The 22336-nt window shown below is 45.6% G+C and overlaps 1 protein-coding gene across 3 annotated transcripts in view; it reads left to right on the forward strand.

Annotated features, from left to right (window-relative positions):
• PRDM2 (PR/SET domain 2) overlaps nt 1–22336 on the forward strand; it is a 434311-nt gene that overhangs the window by 83190 nt on the left and 328785 nt on the right. For all 3 annotated transcript variants that reach the window (XM_086921861.1, XM_086921863.1, XM_086921862.1), the window contains exon 3: nt 18264–18343. Coding sequence is in view for 1 of the 3 variants with exons in the window: in XM_086921862.1 (XP_086777988.1) it covers nt 18341–18343 (3 nt within the window). In the remaining 2 variants the exon portion in view is untranslated. The remainder of the gene's footprint in view (nt 1–18263; nt 18344–22336) is intronic.

Consider the following 22336-nt stretch of genomic DNA (forward strand, 5'->3'; position numbering starts at 1 on the left):
TTTTAGTCTAGGTATGCATAGGTTAGGTACTGCATATGGTGACAAAAGTGTAGCCAACATGCAGTTTGACGTGCGTTTGTGTCGCACATGATGGGTGAAAATAAGTGACAGTACTTGCATATTCAGTCAAGTGCTCGGTCTATAGTGCTAAAGTGTACGAGTAAGTGAGAGATAAAACATAAGACCTTGGTGTGGTCATGAGTCACTCGTACACAGTGGTCCTAAAATTATGAGGGTGTCCGTCGTGATGGTGAGTAAAAACGTGAGATGCACTGCTTCTATTAATATTGAGACATAAGTGAGGAGGTGTTGTGTGACCTCATAGCGTGGCAGTGGCAAGGTGCATAAACTGACTAAAGATCCAGAGAGCGCAAGTTCATGCAAAGTCTGATGTTCTAAGGATAATATTTATTACCTTATACTCCCAATCCACAGTGTGGTTGGAGTAAGTCTGGGTCTTTCAAAGCTCAGTTATAGGCTATATTGTGAGAAAAAGGAAAGAAAAGCAAAAAGCAAAAAGATTCATGAGGAGGCTTCTAAAGGAAATAAAGGGGTATCCTGCGAACTGGACAACTGTATCACTAGCATGAATAACAGATTTCTTAACAGGGGTTACTCCAAAACTACCCTCAAAAAAGCTGAGACAAAAACAAAGGCCATCACGAGACCTGATTGTCTCAAAGCACGTACTGAGGTGAAAACCTCTGACCCAAAAGTTAGATTTATAACTGAATTCAATGAACTGAACCAACTTACTAGGAAGAGTCTCAACAGACATTGGAAACTTCTATTAGAGGATGCCACACTGAAGGAATTTTTATCTGACAGACCCTCCATCACTTACAGGAAAGGTTTCACCTTGAGGAATAAACTGAGTCCCACCGTTCCCCGCAACACCACGGCACAGAACTGGCTATCCACAAGGGGCCTTGGCTTCTACAGATGTGGATTCTGTACTATGTGCAGATGGGGCAAACACGGCACAATAAACTTTGCTAATCATGATGGAATGGTCTACCAGATAAAATACAACATTACTTGCCTCAGTAAGTTCGTAGTGTATATCATTGAATGTAAATGTGGCAAGATATATGTAGGGAGCACTATTAGGGCCCTAAAAGAGAGGATAGCTGAACATATGAGAGCTATACAAAGGAGGGACGCTAGATACCCAGTAGCCCTTCATATCGCAGAGTGTCAACCCAATGAGGACGACATCATAGTACGTGTTTTTGGAATTGATTTAATTCCCCTCAATATTAGAGGGGGCAACCGGGAATTGCAGCTCAGGCGCAGGGAGGCGACATGGATCATGCGCTTACGTAGCGTAGAACATGGGCTTAACTACGACTCTGAGCTGCAATATTTCCTGGGAGACTAGATTCTCACCGGGGGGATCCTTGGTGCACACTGCTTACAGTTTTGGTGAAAACATCTTCTTCACACTCCGTAATTCTGAATTCCAAGAGCATAACATTTGAGGACAACAAGGAAATGACCTCTCTCTCTAGGAGTGACATGTTTCCCACCACTGTATTTTAATGCGTTAAGACAATCTTGTTTTATATTTGTATTGTTTAATAATACATAGGGCTATATGTTTTTTTGTCACAAAATCTTTGACTTGCAGACCATCGTTTTTAGACTTGCTGACCATCAGTCATACATGTTTTAAGATTTCACATGTTGAAACAATGTTTAGACACATTTGTATACATCCAAATGTACAAGGGCATGATATATCCTCCTCAATTTGTCACCTTGAACACGAGCATATACACACTTTCTCCTAAACGTGCACCATATGTATGAATGATCCGGCCACATTTGGGGTGATTATGCATGCTCTACGCCATACTTTTTCCTTTATACGTTGTTTCAATAGACCTAAACATTTTACAATGGACTCATGAAACCGACACGCATTATTAGTGTCATTGCAATAACTTCATTCTGATACAAGAAATGAGGTTATATATAATTGCTGATAATAGTAATTGTCTTGTCAATTAAACTGCCCATTTTTTGGTAATATCGGGACCTTGGTCTAATTGACACACGCGAGTGTTTACACACCAATCGCCTTAAATCGAACTTTGGACAAAAACACAGATGCCCTTCTCTCACCATGCAATTTTTACCTCTTAATAATGGCGCTGGTTTCTGCCTCGCCGCTGAGACCTTTTCTATGTCGTTTTTCTACCATTTAATCCCTCCTCTCCCGGGGTCACGTGTTCGTACACGAGAGACGACCGCCGGGAACAAACAGAGGAGGGATTACACGGAGCGGGTAAGAGCGATTTTTCTGCTTCACTAGCGTTAACTCGTCTTTTGCGCAGTACTTTATGAGCATACTTGCTCCTAACATATGGTCCTTATGGACGATTACCCTTACGATGCCTTGTCTTCACTTGACAGCGCACCGCCACAGAGGAGACAGACTCGTTTACTCAAACCGGCATTGTTCAAGAATCCCCTCCCGGCTTACCGCCTGACGACAAACAGGTGTCAGGTAAGACAAACCGATCCCCAACAAATCCCTCCCCCTTCTAGTTTTATCCGCTACATTGCGTTTTGTACAAGATCGGCTGGGCTGGCTCTGTACAATATATCCACAGATAGAAATAGCTGCTTTTAAATAAATGCTTTAGCGCTATATAATGGTGACACATGATGTCCATATTTTTCCTTTTTCCTACATGTAGCGCTGTTACAATCTGTTAAAGACCACCAATGGGAGTGGACAACTCCATTCTCTTACCGCAAATAACCATCTACTCAATCAGTTTCATCTATATATGAACAGAATAAAATCCTATTGGTAAGGAATAGTATTTCATGCTGGCCCCAACAATATTCAACCGGATACCCCTTTATTTCCTTTAGAAGCCTCCTCATGAATCTTTTTGCTTTTTGCTTTTCTTTCCTTTTTCTCACAATATAGCCTATAACTGAGCTTTGAAAGACCCAGACTTACTCCAACCACACTGTGGATTGGGAGTATAAGGTAATAAATATTATCCTTAGAACATCAGACTTTGCATGAACTTGCGCTCTCTGGATCTTTAGTCAGTTTATGCACCTTGCCACTGCCACGCTATGAGGTCACACAACACCTCCTCACTTATGTCTCAATATTAATAGAAGCAGTGCATCTCACGTTTTTACTCACCATCACGACGGACACCCTCATAATTTTAGGACCACTGTGTACGAGTGACTCATGACCACACCAAGGTCTTATGTTTTATCTCTCACTTACTCGTACACTTTAGCACTATAGACCGAGCACTTGACTGAATATGCAAGTACTGTCACTTATTTTCACCCATCATGTGCGACACAAACGCACGTCAAACTGCATGTTGGCTACACTTTTGTCACCATATGCAGTACCTAACCTATGCATACCTAGACTAAAATTTGCCTACAATGTTTTGTATTATCAGCCCTGAAGAGTCGTGTTTGACTCACCCGTACACGACGAAACACGTGTCGGCGTTTGATATCATTCTTAAGTCTGGAGGAAAACCAACGTCTTGCTGTAATAAGAAATTTCACATCAAAGAACCTGCGTCTGCGTTTCCTTTTACTGTTGGTCATTGAACCCTGTTTTGTAATACACAATTGTAGTTGCGAGAGCTTATATGTTGTACTGTTGTCTTGTCTTTTGACCTGTTGAGACGGTTAAGGGTGTTTTTCCGTCTGCTCTTTACGCACTACACAAAGATACATTTGTCCTTACACACTTTGTAACGTTTAACCAAGGCAGTGCGCCCTTGTAGTCCTACTTTTCTAAAAAACCCCATGCACAGTACATTTGCTGCTGGCTTAGGCTTGTTCACATTTCTTCCTTCTTTTCACAATGCCTAACTCTACTTCTTTTCACCTTTTTTCCCTCCCTGCTCTCTTGCTTCCACTTTTCCTTCCCACAATCTCTGTTTCTCCCCCTTACTATCTACTAATCTTTATTTCTTCCCTTTTACTTTTTGGTTTTATCTTCAAACTGTAAAAAAATATCGCAGGAATCTCGCAGGAATCTCAGCGCTCTCAAAACAGGAATAACAAATGCTGATTGTACTTGATTACTATTGCACCAGACCAATCCCAATTAGTATATCATAATCGGAAGGTAGCGAGGGTCTGCTGCGCTCCAAACTGATAATTTGCAGGTTGTACAAGATCACAGCAGCAGGTGCCTAGCCCACCACGCTATTTTACACAAGCTCTGAGTTTTTTTTAAAGTCCATTCCCTCGCACTCCTGCACTGTTATGTTTCAGCTGTACATTTCTAGGGTCCAAGTTTTTAGTTAGAACTGTGATGCTAATTCTGTTTCAGATGCAAACTCCCAAACCCCTCCCCTCCTGCCTCTCAGCGGCGTGACTTCCATTTGTACAGCAGGTGCAGTGGCACCGGGACCCAGAGCCCTGAAGGGTCCGTTGAGCCCTGATAATTGCTGTATTTTATAATTCAAACAGCGACCAGGGTGGCCCATTACTTGCACTAGGCCAATGACACGCTGGCTATGCTACTGCCACTCACAATTTAGGGGTCAAATCACATCTTAAATATTTGCTCCCAGGATTTGCTGCGAGAAAACCTGCCACAAATCGCGGGAGTAAACTGAGCGAAATTTCATTTTTTTGCACCCTCCATTAGAAGAAATATTGCCTGAATGGTTTATATGTATGTTTATGTAATTGTTTTGACTTCCAACGTGTTGCACTTTATCCTCTGCAGAGGGTTTAAGACACTGTAAGCAGACGGAATTTCTGAAAATAAATGTCATAGACCAGACCAGCACAGCACCACCATCTCAGCTTGACTCAGCACCACCTCAGCATCACTGATTATGGCATCATTTTAACACCACAGCATCAACACAGCACAACCTCCGCATCAGTACAACAATTTCACAGCACCTCCCCAGCATCACTTCAGCACCAGTCAGCATCACTCATCACCACTGCAGCAACACCACCTGAGCTTCACTCACCAGCACCTGGGCACGACCACAACCACAGCACCACCTCAGCATCACTCAGGCCCAGCACAGCACCATCCCAGCACAGTACCACCTCAGTATCACTCCGCACCAGGACAGCACCACCTGAGCACCACCAATGCATCAGTCCAGCAATACCCCCGCACCGTTTCTGCATCTGCGCAGCACCACTTCAACACCAGTCACGGTCACTCAGGACCACTTCAGCAGCACCACCTGAACGTCACTCAGCATCAGCTGAGCACTACTACAACCATCAGCACAACACCACCTCAACATTATTCAGCCCCAGCGCAGCACCATCTTAGCACCACCGCAGCACTACCTCAGCACTAGCACAACACCACCTCAGCACCACCTGACTAGTAACACAGCACAACCTCAACATTAGTGCAGCACCAGCACAGCATCACTCAGCACAGCATCACTCAGCACCAGCATCACTCAACACCACCACCTCGGCATCACTCTGCACCACCTCAGCATCATTAAACATCACCTCAGTATCACTCAGCACCACATGAGCACCACCTCCGCACAAGCACACCGCCACCTAAGCACTACTTCAGTTTAACTCTGCATGATCTGAGCACCAGCACAGCACTACTTTGGCATTAGTGCAGCACTACCACCTCTGCATCAGTGTAGCACGAGTACTACCTCAGCATCACTCACCACCACAGCACCACCTCCGTATCAGCACAGCACCACCTCCGCATCAGTGCACCACCAGCAAAGCACCAACTCAATACCAGCGCAGCCCCATCACAGCATCAGGGTTGCACCACCTCCGCACAACTACAGCATTAGCGCATCACTCAGCACCACTTCTGCACAAGCACACCACCACCTCAGCACCATGTCAGTATAACTCCGCATCACCTGAGCATCAGCATAGCATCATCTCAGCAACAGGAAAGACAAACTGGAAGACAGTGTATATATTAATTTTCTTTTAATAGGGTTGTTCGTTTGTACATTATGTTTACTTGTTTACTGTATGCATGTAAAGAGCTCTGATACCTAAGGGTCAAGCTAGCGCTATATACAACTTTTAAAATAAAAAAAATTGTAAATGACAAAGCTATTCATTTTGCTATTCTCAAAACCAACACATAAATAAAAAAAAATGTCATTTACAATCCCAAAAGCTCAAACTTTTCTAATGTGAGACCTATTGCATTGCAAATGCTTGTTTTAAAGCTGAGGTAAGAGGGGTTACAACGCAGGTCCCTTGGGAGGGCATTCCAGATGTTTGGGACATTTCCAGAGAAGGAGCGAGATTGAGTGGGTTTCTTTTTTAAAAGCTGGGGGACATAGAGGAGCGCCGTGGCGCTTCTCATCAGTCTGGAGCAGCCCGCTTTATTTATTTATTTATTTATTTACTTGGGGAAAAACCTTTATTGATGATTCAAAGCACACAGCTATTCAGCCTTACATCCCTGAGGCTAGGCAGCAATAGAAAAGCGGAGAAGTGTGCACAAAACAATTAGAGGAGTAATCAGGTTTAATTCTATAATATATTATGAACCTAAAGAACATTACCGAAACCTAAAAGGAAGGGAAAAGAAGAAGGGGGGGAGGGGAAAAGGAAAGGGTGGCAAGGTAAAACATAGGAACAGTGAAGCACAAATCCAGGGGGCGAGTGGGACCTGTAGACATTTTGAACGAAACCTATCGGGAAGAGCATACAAGTGTGGGGGGACTAAAGGACAGGATTACGTTAAAATGGAACATTGAGTGGAGGGAATGGTTAGGGTGAGAGACGAGCCTCCAGCGGACCTACATCAGGGGGCACACAAATATCGCCCCTGTAAGCATTCCATGCCCCCCAGACCACACCCCACATCCTGGGCTTGCCCCTAGCTAGGTACACAGTTTTGTCACGGAGCATGCACCAGTCTTTATTAGTTTTCCAGAGACTCACGGAGGGGGGGGTCGGGGCGCCCCACTTTTGAGCAATATCTCGCTTGGCCACCATGTTCCCTAGCGTGATCCAGCGAGTTTGGGCATTATTGTAGTCAGTCGGACCCCACACGTTCAACAAACAACGTCGAGCTTACGCAGACACATCAACGACAGTCACTTCACGCATAACCGCATGCACCCGCTCCCAATAGGAGGCAATAACCTGACATTCCCAAATGGTATGCATGAAGGTGGCCAGTGCACCGCATCCTCGCCTACAAAGGCCATCCTGGGAAAGCCCCATATGAATCAACCTGGGGCCAGTAACGTAACCCCTGTGGAGAATTTTAAGCTGAACTAGACGCAGCCTAGCCGAAATCGCTACTTCTTTCGGGGAGGACACCGCACACTGCCAATCCTCATCATCCAACTCAATCCCATCACGCACCCACTGATCACGCACTTTCAGCAACAGGTCCGTCCGAACGTTTATTAGCTTTTTATAAGTCAGGGAAATGGCGCTGTCTGGCATATGGCCGTCCAGCACCCTATCCTCCAACGGGGACGATACGGGGACCTTCTCACCAACAGGCAGGGTAGACGTAAGGGCATGTCTCAACTGTGCATATCTAAAATATTCCGTGGCGCCCAGTTGGAATTCAGTCTGCAAAGTCTCAAAGGATTTGATTTCTCCTCTGGCCATCACATCAGCCACCTTAGAAATACCAATGAGGTCCCATCGGTCAAACCCCTTCGAGTGCCACAGCCTACCCAACAAGTCGGAGTCATAGAGGGGAGTGGCCATGGTGAGCCTACCCCTCCACCCCAGCGCCTTCGTAATGGCCCTCCACATCTGCACAGCGGTCTTGGTGGGACCAGTCAATCCTCCGTCCGGAGATCTAGAGTACAACGCCCCTGTAGTACATCCCGTCATTCATGAGCCAACGATCCATGGCGTATCCCGGGCTTTCCGCCGGGCCATAAAAGCCATGATTAAGAGCAGCCAATTGGGAGGCCCAGTAGTACCGACGGACATCAGGCAAGGCAATACCGCCGTCGTACCACGGGATGGTCAGCTTAACCACGGCTATACGCGGCCTACCCTCCCACAAAAGGGCCCGCTGTAGACCTTCAATTTCCCTGAAATACTTCGAAGGGACAGGGTCCTGCGTATTCTGAAGCGCGTATAGGAATCTCGGCAGGGACATCATCTTAAATAATGCCGCGCGGCCCAACAGGGACAGCGGCAACCTTTTCCAGCCTTCCACATCGCGCCTGAGGCGCGCAAGAGGAGGAAACAAATTGTTGGCGTATCGCGCCCGGGCATCCTTTGATACATAGATGCCCAGGTACTTGAATCCCTGCTGCGAGACCTGTATCGCACAACCCCTAGGGAGGCGTGGAGTGTCTCCGCTAAGCACATAGAGGTAAGATTTGGACCAGTTGATAACTAGGCCCGAGTACCCACCAAAGGTGCACAGTACGTCAAGCATAACAATCAAGGACCGACAGGGGGAGGTAAGGTAAAGCAGAATATCGTCCGCATAAAGCGAGACTCGATCTTCAAAGCCAGGCGACCACTTGATCCCACTGATGTCAGGGTGAGTGCGGATCCTAGCGGCCAGCGGCTCAAGCGCCAGGGCAAAAAGGAGCGGTGATAGCGGACATCCCTGTCTCGTACCCCTGCGCAAGGCAAAGGAAGCAGACATCCGACCGTTGACCGTTACATTGGCCAACGGGGAGGCATAGAGAAGCCGGACCTAACTTATGAAGTCGGGGCCGAACCCAAACTTGGACAGTACCACCCAGAGATAATTCCATTCGAGGGAATCAAACGCCATCGTTGCGTCCAGGGAAGCCGGGACCGTCGGCTCACAAAGCTTGTGCACCCGCGCCATGACAGCGTGAAGCCTCCGAAGGTTAAGGGCGGTATTGCGGTGGGGTATAAAGCCCGACTGATCCGGATGGACCAAGTCAGCGATCACACCCACGAGCCGATTCGCCAGCAACTTAGCCAGGATCTTGGGTTCGGCATTCAACAGAGAGAATGGGCGATATGATCTACAAAGGTCTCTGGGCTTCCCCTCCTTATGAATGACCACAATGGTGGCCAGGCGCTGATCCAGTGGGAGCTCACCAACCTCCCGGGCCTCCAAGAACATACGCCGCAGGGGTACTGCGACGGTGTCTGTTTTAATCTTGTAGAGTTCCACCGGAAGGCCATTAGGACCGGGAGCCTTGCCAGACTGCAAGGACCGTATAGCAAGCGCCACTTCATCTGCCGTGATACCCCGGTCCATGTCGTCTCGCTCGGTGTCCGACAGGCAAGGAAGCTCAACCCCTTCCAGGAAAGAGGTCGAGTCCGACTCAGTCAAGGTGGAGACTGAGGTGTAAACCGTCTCGAAGTAGTCGGCAAAGGCCGAGGCGATAGCACTGGGGTCAGTAACAACCACCCCGTCTTCGCCCAGAATCTCAGGCACTACACGGGAAGCCAACTCCCTCCTATCCAACCAGGCAAGGAGCTTGCCCGCCTTATCTCCGGCATCGTAGATCCTCCCTTGTTGTTTCCTGCCCATCGCCTTGGCAGCGTCAGTGGCAGTGGCTCGATATTCCGACTGCTTTAGGGAGAGAGCGTGCAGCAATTCGGGTGTCGGGTCTAGCGCCAGCTGGGAATCCAGGCTCGCTATATCCGACTCCAACCGCACCAGTTCCTCATCCCTTCGTCTACGCACCTCGGCTATCAGGGAGAAGGCTTCTCCTCTCAGGACAGTCTTAAAAGCCTCCCAGAGGGATAAGGCCGACGTTACCGAGCCCGTATTCTCAGCGAAATACAGGTCGATGGCTTTAGCTAGGAGGTCTCGAGTCTTAGGGTTGCGGAAGTACCATGGGTTGACCGGCGCCACCCTGGACGTTGCCACAGTATCAAAGTCAAAGGACACCCAGACAGGGGAATGGTCCGAGATACCTCTGGCCATAAGGCGGGCTCCAGAGACGGTCGATGCCTGAACCGCCGGAGTCAAGATATAATCAATCCTAGAAAGGCTACCGTGTGCGCCCGAGTGAAAGGTGTACTGGCGCTGAGCAGGGTGTAGAAGCCGCCAACAGTCAATAAGGCCCATAGTACTCATGAAATTCGGGAGCCATGATTGCGCACTGCGAAGATCTCTGGACGGAAAACGGTCAAGGGTCCCCGAAACCACAGAGTTGAAGTCTCCACCAAGGACAAGCCATCCCTCCGGGAGGCCCAAAATGGCGCCCCCGAGATCCTGAAAGGTAGTCGTCTGCAAACCCGGAGGGACGTAAACTGAAACCAAAATCAGGGTGCGCCCCTCCCACCTGCCCACCACAACAACATATCGGCCCCTATCATCAATCACAGTGGACTCCACCTCCAGGGGGAGAGACATGCGCATCATGATTCCAACCCCTCGGGACCCCGAAGAGAACCCAGAATGAGCCACCATCTTAAACCCCTTTCTGTTAAGAGCGTGACATGTATTGCCAATGAGATGCGTCTCCTGCAAGAGGATAACATCGGGTACACAGCGCTTAAACATTTGTAACACAACCCCACGTTTAATGCGATCCCCCAGCCCATTCACATTCCAACTCAACACATTTAAAGTCCTACCCCCCATCATCAAAGATGCACCGTCCCACCCACCACCCCCAGAAAACTGCCACTGCAACGCTGCAATCAGAACAATAGTATCCTTGCCATAATAAAGGGGGAAAAAGAAAAAGCGAAAGAGAAACACACAAACCAACCACCCCCCACCCTGCACCCCTGCATTAGACTAAAAAGCCCCCCCAACTCGCAGTGTGCCTGTCGCCCCTAGTAAACTAACCTACAAAAAGCCCCCAGAGGAGAAAGGAGACATCCTATCACCCCCCGTTACCCTCCAAAGTTGAAAAAACAGCAGAAATGAGAAAAGACAACAAGTGCCAGTAACTGCTTGCATCCGCAGGGTCCTCTACCGAAAGAGATCCGGAGAAGCACAGTTTATTCCTGAGAGCCAGGACCACCCGACGCCTCTTCCGACTGGTCCTCAGGGGTAGTCCGACGTTGAGGCAAAGTGTCCAGCCAGTCCCCAGCAGCCTCTGGCAATCAAAAAACACCGCTCGTTCGCCATGTTCTATACGAAGCTTCGCTGGGTAAAGCATGGAGTACCTCATCCCCATCTCTCTCAGTCTCCGTTTAACACCCATGAAGCTCTGTCGACGCTTCTGTACCGCTTGAGTGAAATCAGGGAAGAAGTTCACCTCAGCGTTTTGAAATTTCAACGGACCTCCTCTCCTTGATGCCTGCAGGATCGCATCACGGTCTCTGTAGTTAAAAAGCCTGGCGATGATGGGGCGCGGAGACGCTCCCAATTTCGGCTGGCCTCCTGGCAGTCTATGCGCTCGTTCCACCGAGAAAAACTTACTCAGGCCACCTGGAACCAAGTGCTTCACCACCAACTCTTCGACAAATAGATCGGCAGCGTCCTCTTCCGCCCCCTCCGGTACACCTATAATGCGGACGTTCTGGCGCCGTGCCCGTCCCTCAAAATCATCGAGCCGGCGGGCAAGCATCAAATTGGCGGCCTTCAAGTCCCGAACCTCCGATTGCACATCAGACATGTCCGTAGTCAAGCTCGACGTCTTGATGTCGAGCGACTTGACCCTGTCATTCGTTTTTCCGAGGTCGGCTCTGATTAGGTTGAGATCAATCGTGAGGGTATCGACCTTGTGCGACAACACTTCATGCTGCTTATGCATTTCAGCCTTAACGCCCGCAATGGCTCCCATCACGTTCCGGAGGGTGGGTTCAGCATCCTCCGGAGACACATCTCGGTGTGAGTCCTTGGTGCGGCCCGAAGCACCAGGCGAGCCCTTAGGAAAGGAGAAGCGCTCAGAGATGGTAGGCTGCGAGAGGGGAGGTTTCCTGCTGACTCTCGGGGGTTTGCCCTTGTCCGGGTCTCCTCTGCCCGCCATGATGGGTGACGGGAATCGTGTGACCCAAGGCGGGGTCAAGCCCACACTACCACCATCAGACGGTCGAAATCAACAATCACCTCCACCGTCCCAGCGGAACACCAGGTCTCCAGGCAGGCCAGTCAGGTCACCGGTATTGAGCAGGGCAAATCACACCCTCTCGAACTGCCACCGTGTAGAAGCGCCGCCGTCTCCCTCACAATGCCAGGCCAGTATGGCGTCGTCGTCACCAAACTTCACAATGGTGTAACTTGGCACAGGAAGCCCGGATCTTCAATCGGAGAACGGGCCCCGCATCCGCAACAGCACCACAACTGAATCCCACCACCGTGGGACAGGATAGATAACAGGATCAATGCGGAGGATCGGAGGGTCTTCGGAGCTCCGAGCTCACGCGGCCATCTTGGTTGCCCGCGAAGCTCCTCCTCCCCCAGCCCGCTTTATTGAGTTTGTTAGTTAGGTACATCGGGGATTGTTGGTGAAGAGCTTTGTGTGTGATGCATGCAGTCTTATAAAAGAATCTTCCTTCAATGGGCAGCCAATTTAGGGCTTTAAGGGCCGGAGAGATGTGGTTGAATCGTTTACAGTCTGTGATGAGCCTGGCAGCCAAGTTGAGCACAGCTCTAAAGGGAGCTAGGTGTACTTTAGGGGTTCCGGTGAGGATCGCATTGCCGTAGTCCAGTTTAGAGAGGACTAGTGATTGGACCACCCATTTGAACTCGTCAAGAGGAATAAAGGGTTTGATTTTCTTGAGGTGTCGGAGTGTGAAAAGTGCTCCTTTAGCCGATTTTTGGGCTCGCGCCCTGCGTTGCACTGTGTAGCTGTGCTCACGCAGCAAGACTCCTTTTGTCCGGGGTGCAGAAATGGACCCTGGAATTGTACACACTTGTGCGTGTGTTTTTTGTTTTGTGGGCTCTAATTGGGCTTTAAGTGCGTGTTTTGTTTCAACAGAGCACGCAATAGGCCAAAGGCGGGCGCATTGCTCTGCCCACGGCCTACTGGTGTCTGTTATGCGCACCAAAGCTCATGTGGTTTCAATTATCGTGCCCAGACACGTGAGCGATAATTGAAAGCACATGTGGCGCGTGCGCACCACTCGCGGGCGTGTTTTTTATATTAGGCAGCATGAAACCCTGGTTCGTAAGGGTCAACAAGACACGTGAAAACTCCCATTTGTTTAGGCGTTCAAGCACAAGTACCCACAATGTCATATTTGTATTTACGTAGCTCCAAAAGTCATGAGCATTTAGTCAAAAACAGTATCATAAGGAGAAGGCTATAAGTATATTGAGGCAATGACGAACATAGCGACGATTACAGTATCTAAGGATAGCGTAGCTGAATCAAAGGCTAATCCCTAAATGTCTTACCGAGTTGCGGAGAGTACTCCCGTTGAAATCAGAGTATCGGATGTGAGTGAAACAGAGTACACAAACTCTCCTATTGAAATAGGCAAGAGAACTAATTAGCTTCATGTTCTCAAGAATAAAAGAAACCGGACTTCTCACCAGTGGCATTTCTAATATGAGCCATCTTGGAGAGGTGAGATATAAGCATTGGATATAAGAAACGTAATATTTCGAAGTCAAAATATATTTATTGGGCATTTGTAATCCAATCTAAAACAAAGGTAGGCTACGGCACTACCTAAGAGTTGAGGAAAAGACTATATAAAATCTTTAAGAGTAGAAAATCGTATTGAGGTAGGGCCAGGAATGACCGATAACACTACCTGAGAGGTGAAGAGATTAGCAAGAGCACGCATGCATAACTCGCATGCATCCTTGTGGCAACATAAGCATATAGTAGCGAGTACATTACCCACTATAAGACACTGGCTAAAGATATACTAAACCTGCCTAATTAGAATTACAGTATCAGCGTAATAAGCAGTGACATTGTGGTAACAGAGGTATCTGTAACATAGGTACAGGTCGCAAGTCTTTACAATTTCATCCAGAACACGCATTCGCATTGCAATTGGTCTCGCATTATCAATGTTTGAGCTATTGGTGTTGCATTATTTAGCAATGCCAATAGCTCAAACTTAAATAATGCGAGACCTATGCATTGCAAATGCTTGTTTTATGTGGGCCTTAAGAGCCAGGTTTTCGTCAAGAGTGAAACCTAGGGATTTTGCCGAATCCGATAAGGTGAGCGAACAATTAAAGGCATTGAGATCCTTGATTCAGCCTTGGACGGATAGCCGGTTGTTTTTTGGAGAGAAGAGAATAATTTCAATTTTTTAGGGTTCAGTTTAAGATGGTTGGAGTAGAACCAGGATTGGATCTTGCTCATGGTATTGTTTAAATGAAGTACATTAGAGTGGGATTTAATCTTATAGTAGAGTTTGGTGTCATCAGCATAGAGGTGATAGTTGATTCCAGCTTGTTTTGGTATGAGGGTAAGGGGTTCCATAAAGAAGTTGAGGAGAGAGGGGGGAGAATAGAGCCCTGGGGGACACCCAGGGAGACAGGTGTACTTGTTAATTTGTGTCTACAAATATGCAGAAGCAACCATTTTATTTTATTGGATTATCAAGATACAAATCGAGCCAATACTCGCGATTAATGTTTGACACATCATTTACACCCACAGTACCTGTAGTGATGAACAGATTATGATTCCTGCAGAAACTGCTGGTAATACAACATAAACATGAACATGACAGAGCATTTAAAACCCCACACCGTTGAAGGTATCATCTTTTGTTTGATTATCAAAATGTGTAGCTTTCCTAAACTGTTCCGGGACTTGCAGCGCAAAGGGTAACCATCCTATATTGGGTCTATTTCTGGCAGAGGTGGTAGCTCTATTCCTTGATAGATCACCCATCTGGACCATACCTTTCTGTGTTTTTTGGGGTACCCTCTTGCCTAAAATATTGCTATATCTGCCCTCATGCAAGAGTCTAAGGCTTGCCTCCAATCTTTAGGGGAGATGTTGCCTTCCACTGCTGTGCAATGTCTCTTTTAGCCTGGGCGAGGAACAGGAAAGGCAGATGCTGTTTATATGTGTTCCCTCCAATCACATCTGTGCTATGTAATAAGGAGAGTCACGGGTAAGAAGGAAGATCCAAACCCAGGACCTGATCCAGGCCACTCTACGCCAGAATGGCTGCAATGCGCTACAGCACCATACAGTATGTGAAAATGTACCCTCTTCTTTATCCCAGCGGAGACACACTGGGGACGGAATAACCCCCATCCAGATCTAGTGTAATATATACAATGTATATGTTTAAATTGAATGAGGCGATAGCGCGAGGACACCGCTGCACCCCGGGGCTGGCCAGAGCCTCTGGCCAATCATCATCCGTCATATCTGGTAGATCCCAGAGCCATGCCGCCCATGTCTTGTGTAAGGTGGTGTGGGTTTGCGTAGTCAGTGTCTGATTTATCTGGCGTATTTTGTGTGTCACAATGTCCCCGGTGAGCAACCGTCCCTCCAACGGGTGATATTCAGGTAAAGTCTCTAATGAGTGTAGTTGGGGGTGGAGTGCATGTCACAACTGAAGATGCTTATGAAATTGTGACTTATGTAGCTGAAACTCGGTCCGGAAGCTGGGCAAAAGATTTAAGTGTAGTTCCCTTCATAACATTGCCCAGGGTAGATATACCCAGTAGATCCCACTTCCGGAAGCCCCTTAGCTCTGCCACTGGGCGTAGATGGGTACCATTCCACAGCGGCGTCAAACCAGTCAGGTGGCCCCGCCATATCATCTGCCAGACCGCGTATGGCCAAAGTTATATCACCACCCTACCAGCAGGTGGCAGGAGATCCATGTTTGTTTGGCTCCATCGGAGCTGAAGGAGAGATTTATATTCCATAGCCCTATGTTCCAACCGGTATGCTGGATCCGACGGCGAGCTATGCCACCACTCGTTAATGACTAATAGATGAGATGCTGCATAGTAGGCAAACAGAAGTAACCATTTTAACCTCTGGTGGTAGCCAAGAGTTTTTGACTTTGCTATAATGTGATCTATAATATGCTTACTTATAAGGAGGGGTACAAAAGGGGGTGGTGATGGACGGAGCATCTGAACCAATCAAACACTCACACCCAGTCAACAGATCTGGGTTTAATCCATCACCGTTCTTTAGCCCACTCTGCCACCCCAGTTCAGACATGGCCATATGCAAATCAATCTGACCCTGTGCCTCATGGGAACAGTCCAGCCCGAACTGCCAAGCCATGCCTTCCCTGGACCGGAAACAAGCTTCCTAGGACCGGTTTCTGGCATTACAGCCGTCTTCAGCCAGGCTTGCTTGAATCCAGTGGCAATGTGAGCAAGGGACTCACGTCTGAGCATACCCTGCCAACTTATAGCGAACAAAGCAGTACAAAAGGGGGTGGTGATGGACGGAGCATCTGAACCAATCAAACACTCACACCCAGTCAACAGATCTGGGTTTAATCCATCACCTTTCTTTAGCCCACTCTGCCACCCCAGTTCAGACATGGCCATATGCAAATCATTCTGACCCGGTGCCCCATGGGAACAGTCCAGCCCGAACTGCCAAGCCATGCCTTCCCTGGACCGAAAACAAGCTTCCTAGGACCGTTTTCTGGCATTACAGCCGTCTTCAGCCAGGCTTGCTTGAATCCAGTGGCAAAGTGAGCAAGGGACTCACGTCTGAGCATCACCACCCCCTTTTGTACTTATAAGGAGGGGCTTCTTGCCCACTCTTACCATTGTCTAACTGCACTGCGAGTGACAAGCTTCTGCTGCTTCACAAAGATCGCATCCACACACAATGTAGTTCCTTTCAGTGCCAGGGAGTTCTATGGCAGTAGGTGCTTTTTGAGACCAAACAAATATTTCTGCTTTTAGCCAATATTTTTTTATGTTGATGAGGGCCCAGGACAGCATCTCCAACAATAGGTCTGTTGGCTTTGCATGTACGTTTATGAGAGTGTTTGAAACTAGTGCTTGTTCCTCGCTAGGCAGCTCATAGTCTAGTAAGATCACAGTTCAGAACCCAATTTAAAATGCTCAGAAATGTATACCTGTAGTACATGACAATTCTATCTTCAGGTTGCAGTTGCACAGCCAGGTGTTCATCAATTATGTATGTGCCATCCCTCAATATTACATTCATATCTTCCCTTAGCAGTTTGTTGCATGACTAAAAGACCAAGGCACTTATTTTTCATTCCTGCGTTAATACTGTGAATTAATATCTTGTCCCTACAGATGTAAAGGATGGCTGGTATTGTGAGTCCTATGCTATACTTATGTAAAAATATTTTGCTACATCAGTTGTGCTTTTACACTTTGTGCAATTAGGTTGCACCTTTAAACCTGTACTTTGAACATTCTGAATTGCTAATCTACAAATAATTCTAATCTCCAGGACCCATCGTGCTTCAAAGTGGAAAATCGTAGATGGGCATGGTATATCTATACCCTTGTATAGTTGCTTATCTAGGATTCCCTTCAGATGCCTTTTAGCCTCCAGCGTTCCTAGGAGCATGGTACTGAACTTGTGGCTCATCGCTTAAACCCATCAACCAGTCTTATTTTTGTAATGGGTAGAGGCCAACTGTTGTGCCCACTATAGGGATATTGGTTGCTAAATGATAGGCACCAAAAAGAAGAATGCATCCTTTACATCTTCTTCCCCTATGGAGGTGTCAGCTATAAGCTTCTTCCTCCACTAATATTATAGAATAGGAATCCGTTAAATTGGAGCAGAATAGGATTGAAATTGTGCGCTCAGTGTTGCATTCAGTTTGATTTCTGTAAATTAAATACAGTTCATTATATGCTCTACTAGAGTTTCAGTTTGAAGGTAGTTTCTGTACTCCGCTGTGTACAAGCAATACCTGATATTCTAGCTAGATATCGTAATTTCTGCCCCACTCTAGGATGGCAGCACCCACTCCTCGTGGAACAGGAGAACCTTCCTTTTGCGTGGCACCTTTCTCCCTTACCAGGTACCTTCCTCTTTTGGAAGTGCTTGTTTGTCAGGATATTTTACCATCTGTTTTCTCTTGCTGGTATGATTTGTCTCTTTTTGAAATGTACACTCTAGTCTGCATCAGATCTCCTATCCCCATGATCCTGCAGGGATTGAAAGTAACAGTCATCAGTGGATTGACACCTGGTTCTCTTATTTCTTTCCTATTGCTTATAACTCCCCTCATGTTCCTCTCTAGTATGTTTTTTATTTTATTTTTGCTGCATTCACCCTGGGTTTTTGAATGATCCCCATTGAGTTAACAGTTGATCCTGATATTTCTCTTTCAAATTCCGTTAGTTTTCAGATTGAGATTTTATTTGAGATCTGAATCCTTGAGGATCTCTATATATTGAGACATAACCGCAGGAAATACTTTCCGATAACCTGTTTCTTTCTGTTCAGGTGGAGTAGCTGTGTACTTCTGGAATTTGCCCGAATGCAGTGCATCATTTCCTATATTTGCAGGAGCAATTTTGGTTATGGTAAGAATAGTCCAGATCCATTTCATACCCAGTAGCGCCATGTTCCTCTTAGTTCTGTTTTGAACCTCTGCAGTAGTTCTATTGTAGGTATACCATGTGTGGTCTTATGTAAGGTTGGAAATCTACTTATACAGGACTGGCACTGTCAAGCGTTAGGCATAATCTCTCTAGAAAGACACATTCACTATTTCAGGTTCTCAATGTTTAGTAGAGTAAGGGTATCCTGCCTTTAGCGGATATGTTTTCCAAGCAGGAAGAATGAAATCGCATTTTGATCGGTTGGCTAAACCATATAATCACATTCAAAGTTTGTGTTAATATCAAGTGATTGAATAAGTGTAAGTGTTTGAGCTGTCCCTGTCCTCTCTGAACTCATTGCCTTAGCACATACTGTCTAAGCTTCTAAGCTTCCAGTCAATTCCTCTCCCTCCCCTCAATATTTCCTTAGCTACATCCATATTTCGTTGGTCCCTCACAGTCTGTGTAGTTTAGGTAGCTAATGCTGGCAATGTTTATTTTGCTAAGGTTAGCATACAAACATACAGTAAGTATGAGGATGTCTTCCATGGAACAAAGTTATGTGCTCATACATCATGGGTACTTTGTTGTACCTCTAAAGATCATACTGTGCTGGAAGATCTATCTGAGTGTATTTGGTGAAATGCCCGGAATCATTTGGAGGCTCTAGATCAATCCAAGATTATAAGATCTAAGATGCATATGCCAGACATGACCAACAATAAACATGATTTCTCCCCCTTTTAATGGTAAGCTATTTCTTGTTAGATATGCAGGAAGGTAATGGGCACTTTTTTCGAGCATTTCTACTTTTGCACCCATTGAGTTCAAAGACTCATGTAATGGTACTCCAGATACGTGTGTATGGATAGTTGCAATTTAGTTTGCGTGCCACTGGATTTTAGGTTCTATCTTTGGGCCCCCTCATAGAATTGGATCCCATCATTGGACACAACTGTTGTGAAGCCCCCATTTTTAGGTATGTCCTTATACCCTAGAGGGAACCTCTTCCTTTGCCAAGAAATTGAAAAGATACCAGTATTTCTCATCTTCTCCTTTTGAGTTTTACTTACATGAGAAGAAGGATGCTTATACTCTTAACAAACCTTTCGTAGTATCTCTTGCTCTTGAAGCGTAAAGATAAGGCATCCTGACCTGAATCCTGCCCTCATCCCAAAAAACACTCCCATGTATTTTACAATCCTTGATCTGTATTATGTGATGGTTTAATATAAATTATGTGAATAGCTACCATAATCATAGTAACAGAACTTAGCTGTAATATTTCTAGAGTGAAAATAGACCCTAGTCACAATTGAGCGCACACCTGTACACTATTAAAATAAACTCTCTATGTGCCTTACTGCATCCTATTATCATAACGTTTGCAGATGAGTCGTGTAACCCCCCGCCCCCAATACCATCAGACAAGTTAAATGTCCTGACAAGTCACATTTTCCCAGAACTCTCTTCTATTTCTAGCCTTGGATTATTATTGCGAATCTATATACCCTTTTCACCTTAGTATTTCTATGGAGCATATGGGGGTCACTCACTCGAAACACCATATTTGCAGCATCCATCTAAAGACCATGCTATGATTTAAAATAGCATTAATTCATAAGTGGAGCAACATTAGACGTTGTTACTTTTGGAACCCTGTTAGCACAGAAGCCGAAGTGTGTTACAAGGTCATCTTGCCGAAAACATTTACTTTACAACCTCAGTTACTGCTAACATCCAGCAGGAAAGTGGAAAATATGCCCTCTGCAGAAGAGCAGAAAACATTCTGTAATTTTGAGCCCACAAATATTTGTTCAGCTTGTATAAAAAAACTAACAAGCATTTATTTTTAGTCTTGTTATTCTGACTCTACGCAAGTAAAATCTTTATTGATTGATTAATAAAAATCATTACAATATTTGGAGCATTACCAGCTGTAATCACATTAGTACAAAGGATTAATTATAATCAAATGTATAAATAGATAAAATAGGTAAGGACCACTTACATTTCATCCTTTTCAACTGATAGTAGTGATAACGTGTTTCATTAGAACATTGATACCACATAAACATCTTAAAGTAGCTTGTCTGTTGTCTATAATTATCATAGTTTCTGTAGTCATTGCCTTACTAATAAGAGATCTCCATGCTTGCACGCGATCATTGCCCTACGTTTTCGTTAACTATACATCTATAAAGTCACTATTTGCTTATTTTGCTGTGCTATGTACAGCATTAAAATAAATGGATAAAATTCCTCAATTCCCATCACTTTTAATACAGACTTATTAAACTCCTCAAAGATGTAACGGGCTTAAATGCAGTCTCTTAGTGCTAACCCAAACTATATTTCTTTCTTTAGATAGCATGTCAGTAAAGTGCTTCTGATTGTCCTAATAGTACCTAGTACATACTCTCTGTTTAATTCTTAATTTAGGTTGTTTTCTGTTATAAAGATATGCTTGACAAAATGTCTAATTAAATGTATTAATTTCCCAGAAAGACATAAGATTATTTCTTGACGGCAGGTTCTCACCCCTTGTTAATTGAAAATGGCTTTCAACAAAGCTTACCTTTCCTTTAAGAGGCAATTGCAAGTACCCACAATATGTGTTCGTGTTTAACGAGCAAACCCACAGAGTCTACAGTTGGTGTCGGCCAGTTGCATATCCATCTTGGGGTTACATCCTGTGTTGGATATTGGCCAAATCTTATTTTAAAAATGTGTCCCTAATAATAAATGGCTGAAGATAAAGTAGTAGATAAGGTTGGAGCTCCTTTTTATTAAAATAATTAACAATCGACCAGGCATGTTTTTTTGCTGATACAGCCTCCTTATTGAGTATCTGAGATAAAATGTTCATAGATCGATTTTAAAAGATGCTTAAAAATATTTCAATTTCTTCCCCAGTTATCATAAGGGTAGAGGTTAAATGTATTTAGACTCTTAGTTAAGTAAGACCTCCACCCAATTGCAAGTCTGATTAGATAAATTCTTGTCAACACATGTTTAAAAGGCTACGAATCGGATAAAAACAAGGAATAGCTTTTTAGGAATGCTGAATGCCTTACCAGTAGTTGGCTTGACATGCCAAATTCTATTTGGATATTTGCATGTCCGATATGTTTTGAAATCCTAAAAGTACATTTTAAAATCCTAATTTGTAAATTATCAAAAAATTGAGAATCCTTGCCTCGGAAAATTACAGACCCGTAGGCCAAGGCAGGAATTGTCTTGGCCTTCATAAATTTAACTAAATGCTTGTGACTGAGACATGCAAGTTTCTGTAGTAGGGGATCTCTGTGTATAGTCATAATCTAGTGAATAGTCCCGCCCATGTGCGTGGACCCCGGCAATCAAAAATAATCTCTTAAGTTGTCAAAATAATGCAGAAACTGCAAAGACACTTAAAGAGAGAATTTAAAGACAAATAATACAGCCTATATCCACAGGCTACACTGTCCAGTACTTCAACTAGAAATTCCACCAAAAAACACCACACATAATACAGCCTGCCAGTTTCTACCATAGAGAAACTTGCCTCCCCCAGTAAAAGACTCTGGAATGATAGAGAGGAAGGTAGGGACAGACAAGCCCCATAGGCTGCCATTATGTGGCTAGGATACTGTGCCTTTAAGAGAACTTTCCAGAACTTCTCCCAGTATCCCAGAATGCATAGCAGGCCCCTCTACTTTCAGTTCTTTTTTCCGGCTCCTGCTTACAGGACCCTGGCATTGAGCTCTCCCTTGTTTCAAGGGTTTATTGAATATTTTGGCACTTTTGTGTTTTAAAAGTGTTTCAGCTTACTTTCTTGGTGTTCTTTCTCTTTTGTGTGCTGATTCAGGCGTTTTAGGGCTCTAAAATGCCTGGCCTTTTTGATAAGTGTCCAGCATGTGGGAGGAAGAAGGCCAAGAGTGATCCCCACGATGTCTGCATCGTCTGCCTCCCTGAAGATCATGTCCCTGAGGA

The sequence above is a fragment of the Lissotriton vulgaris genome, chromosome 5, assembly GCF_964263255.1.
Source record: "Lissotriton vulgaris chromosome 5, aLisVul1.2, whole genome shotgun sequence".
NCBI lineage: Eukaryota > Metazoa > Chordata > Amphibia > Caudata > Salamandridae > Lissotriton > Lissotriton vulgaris.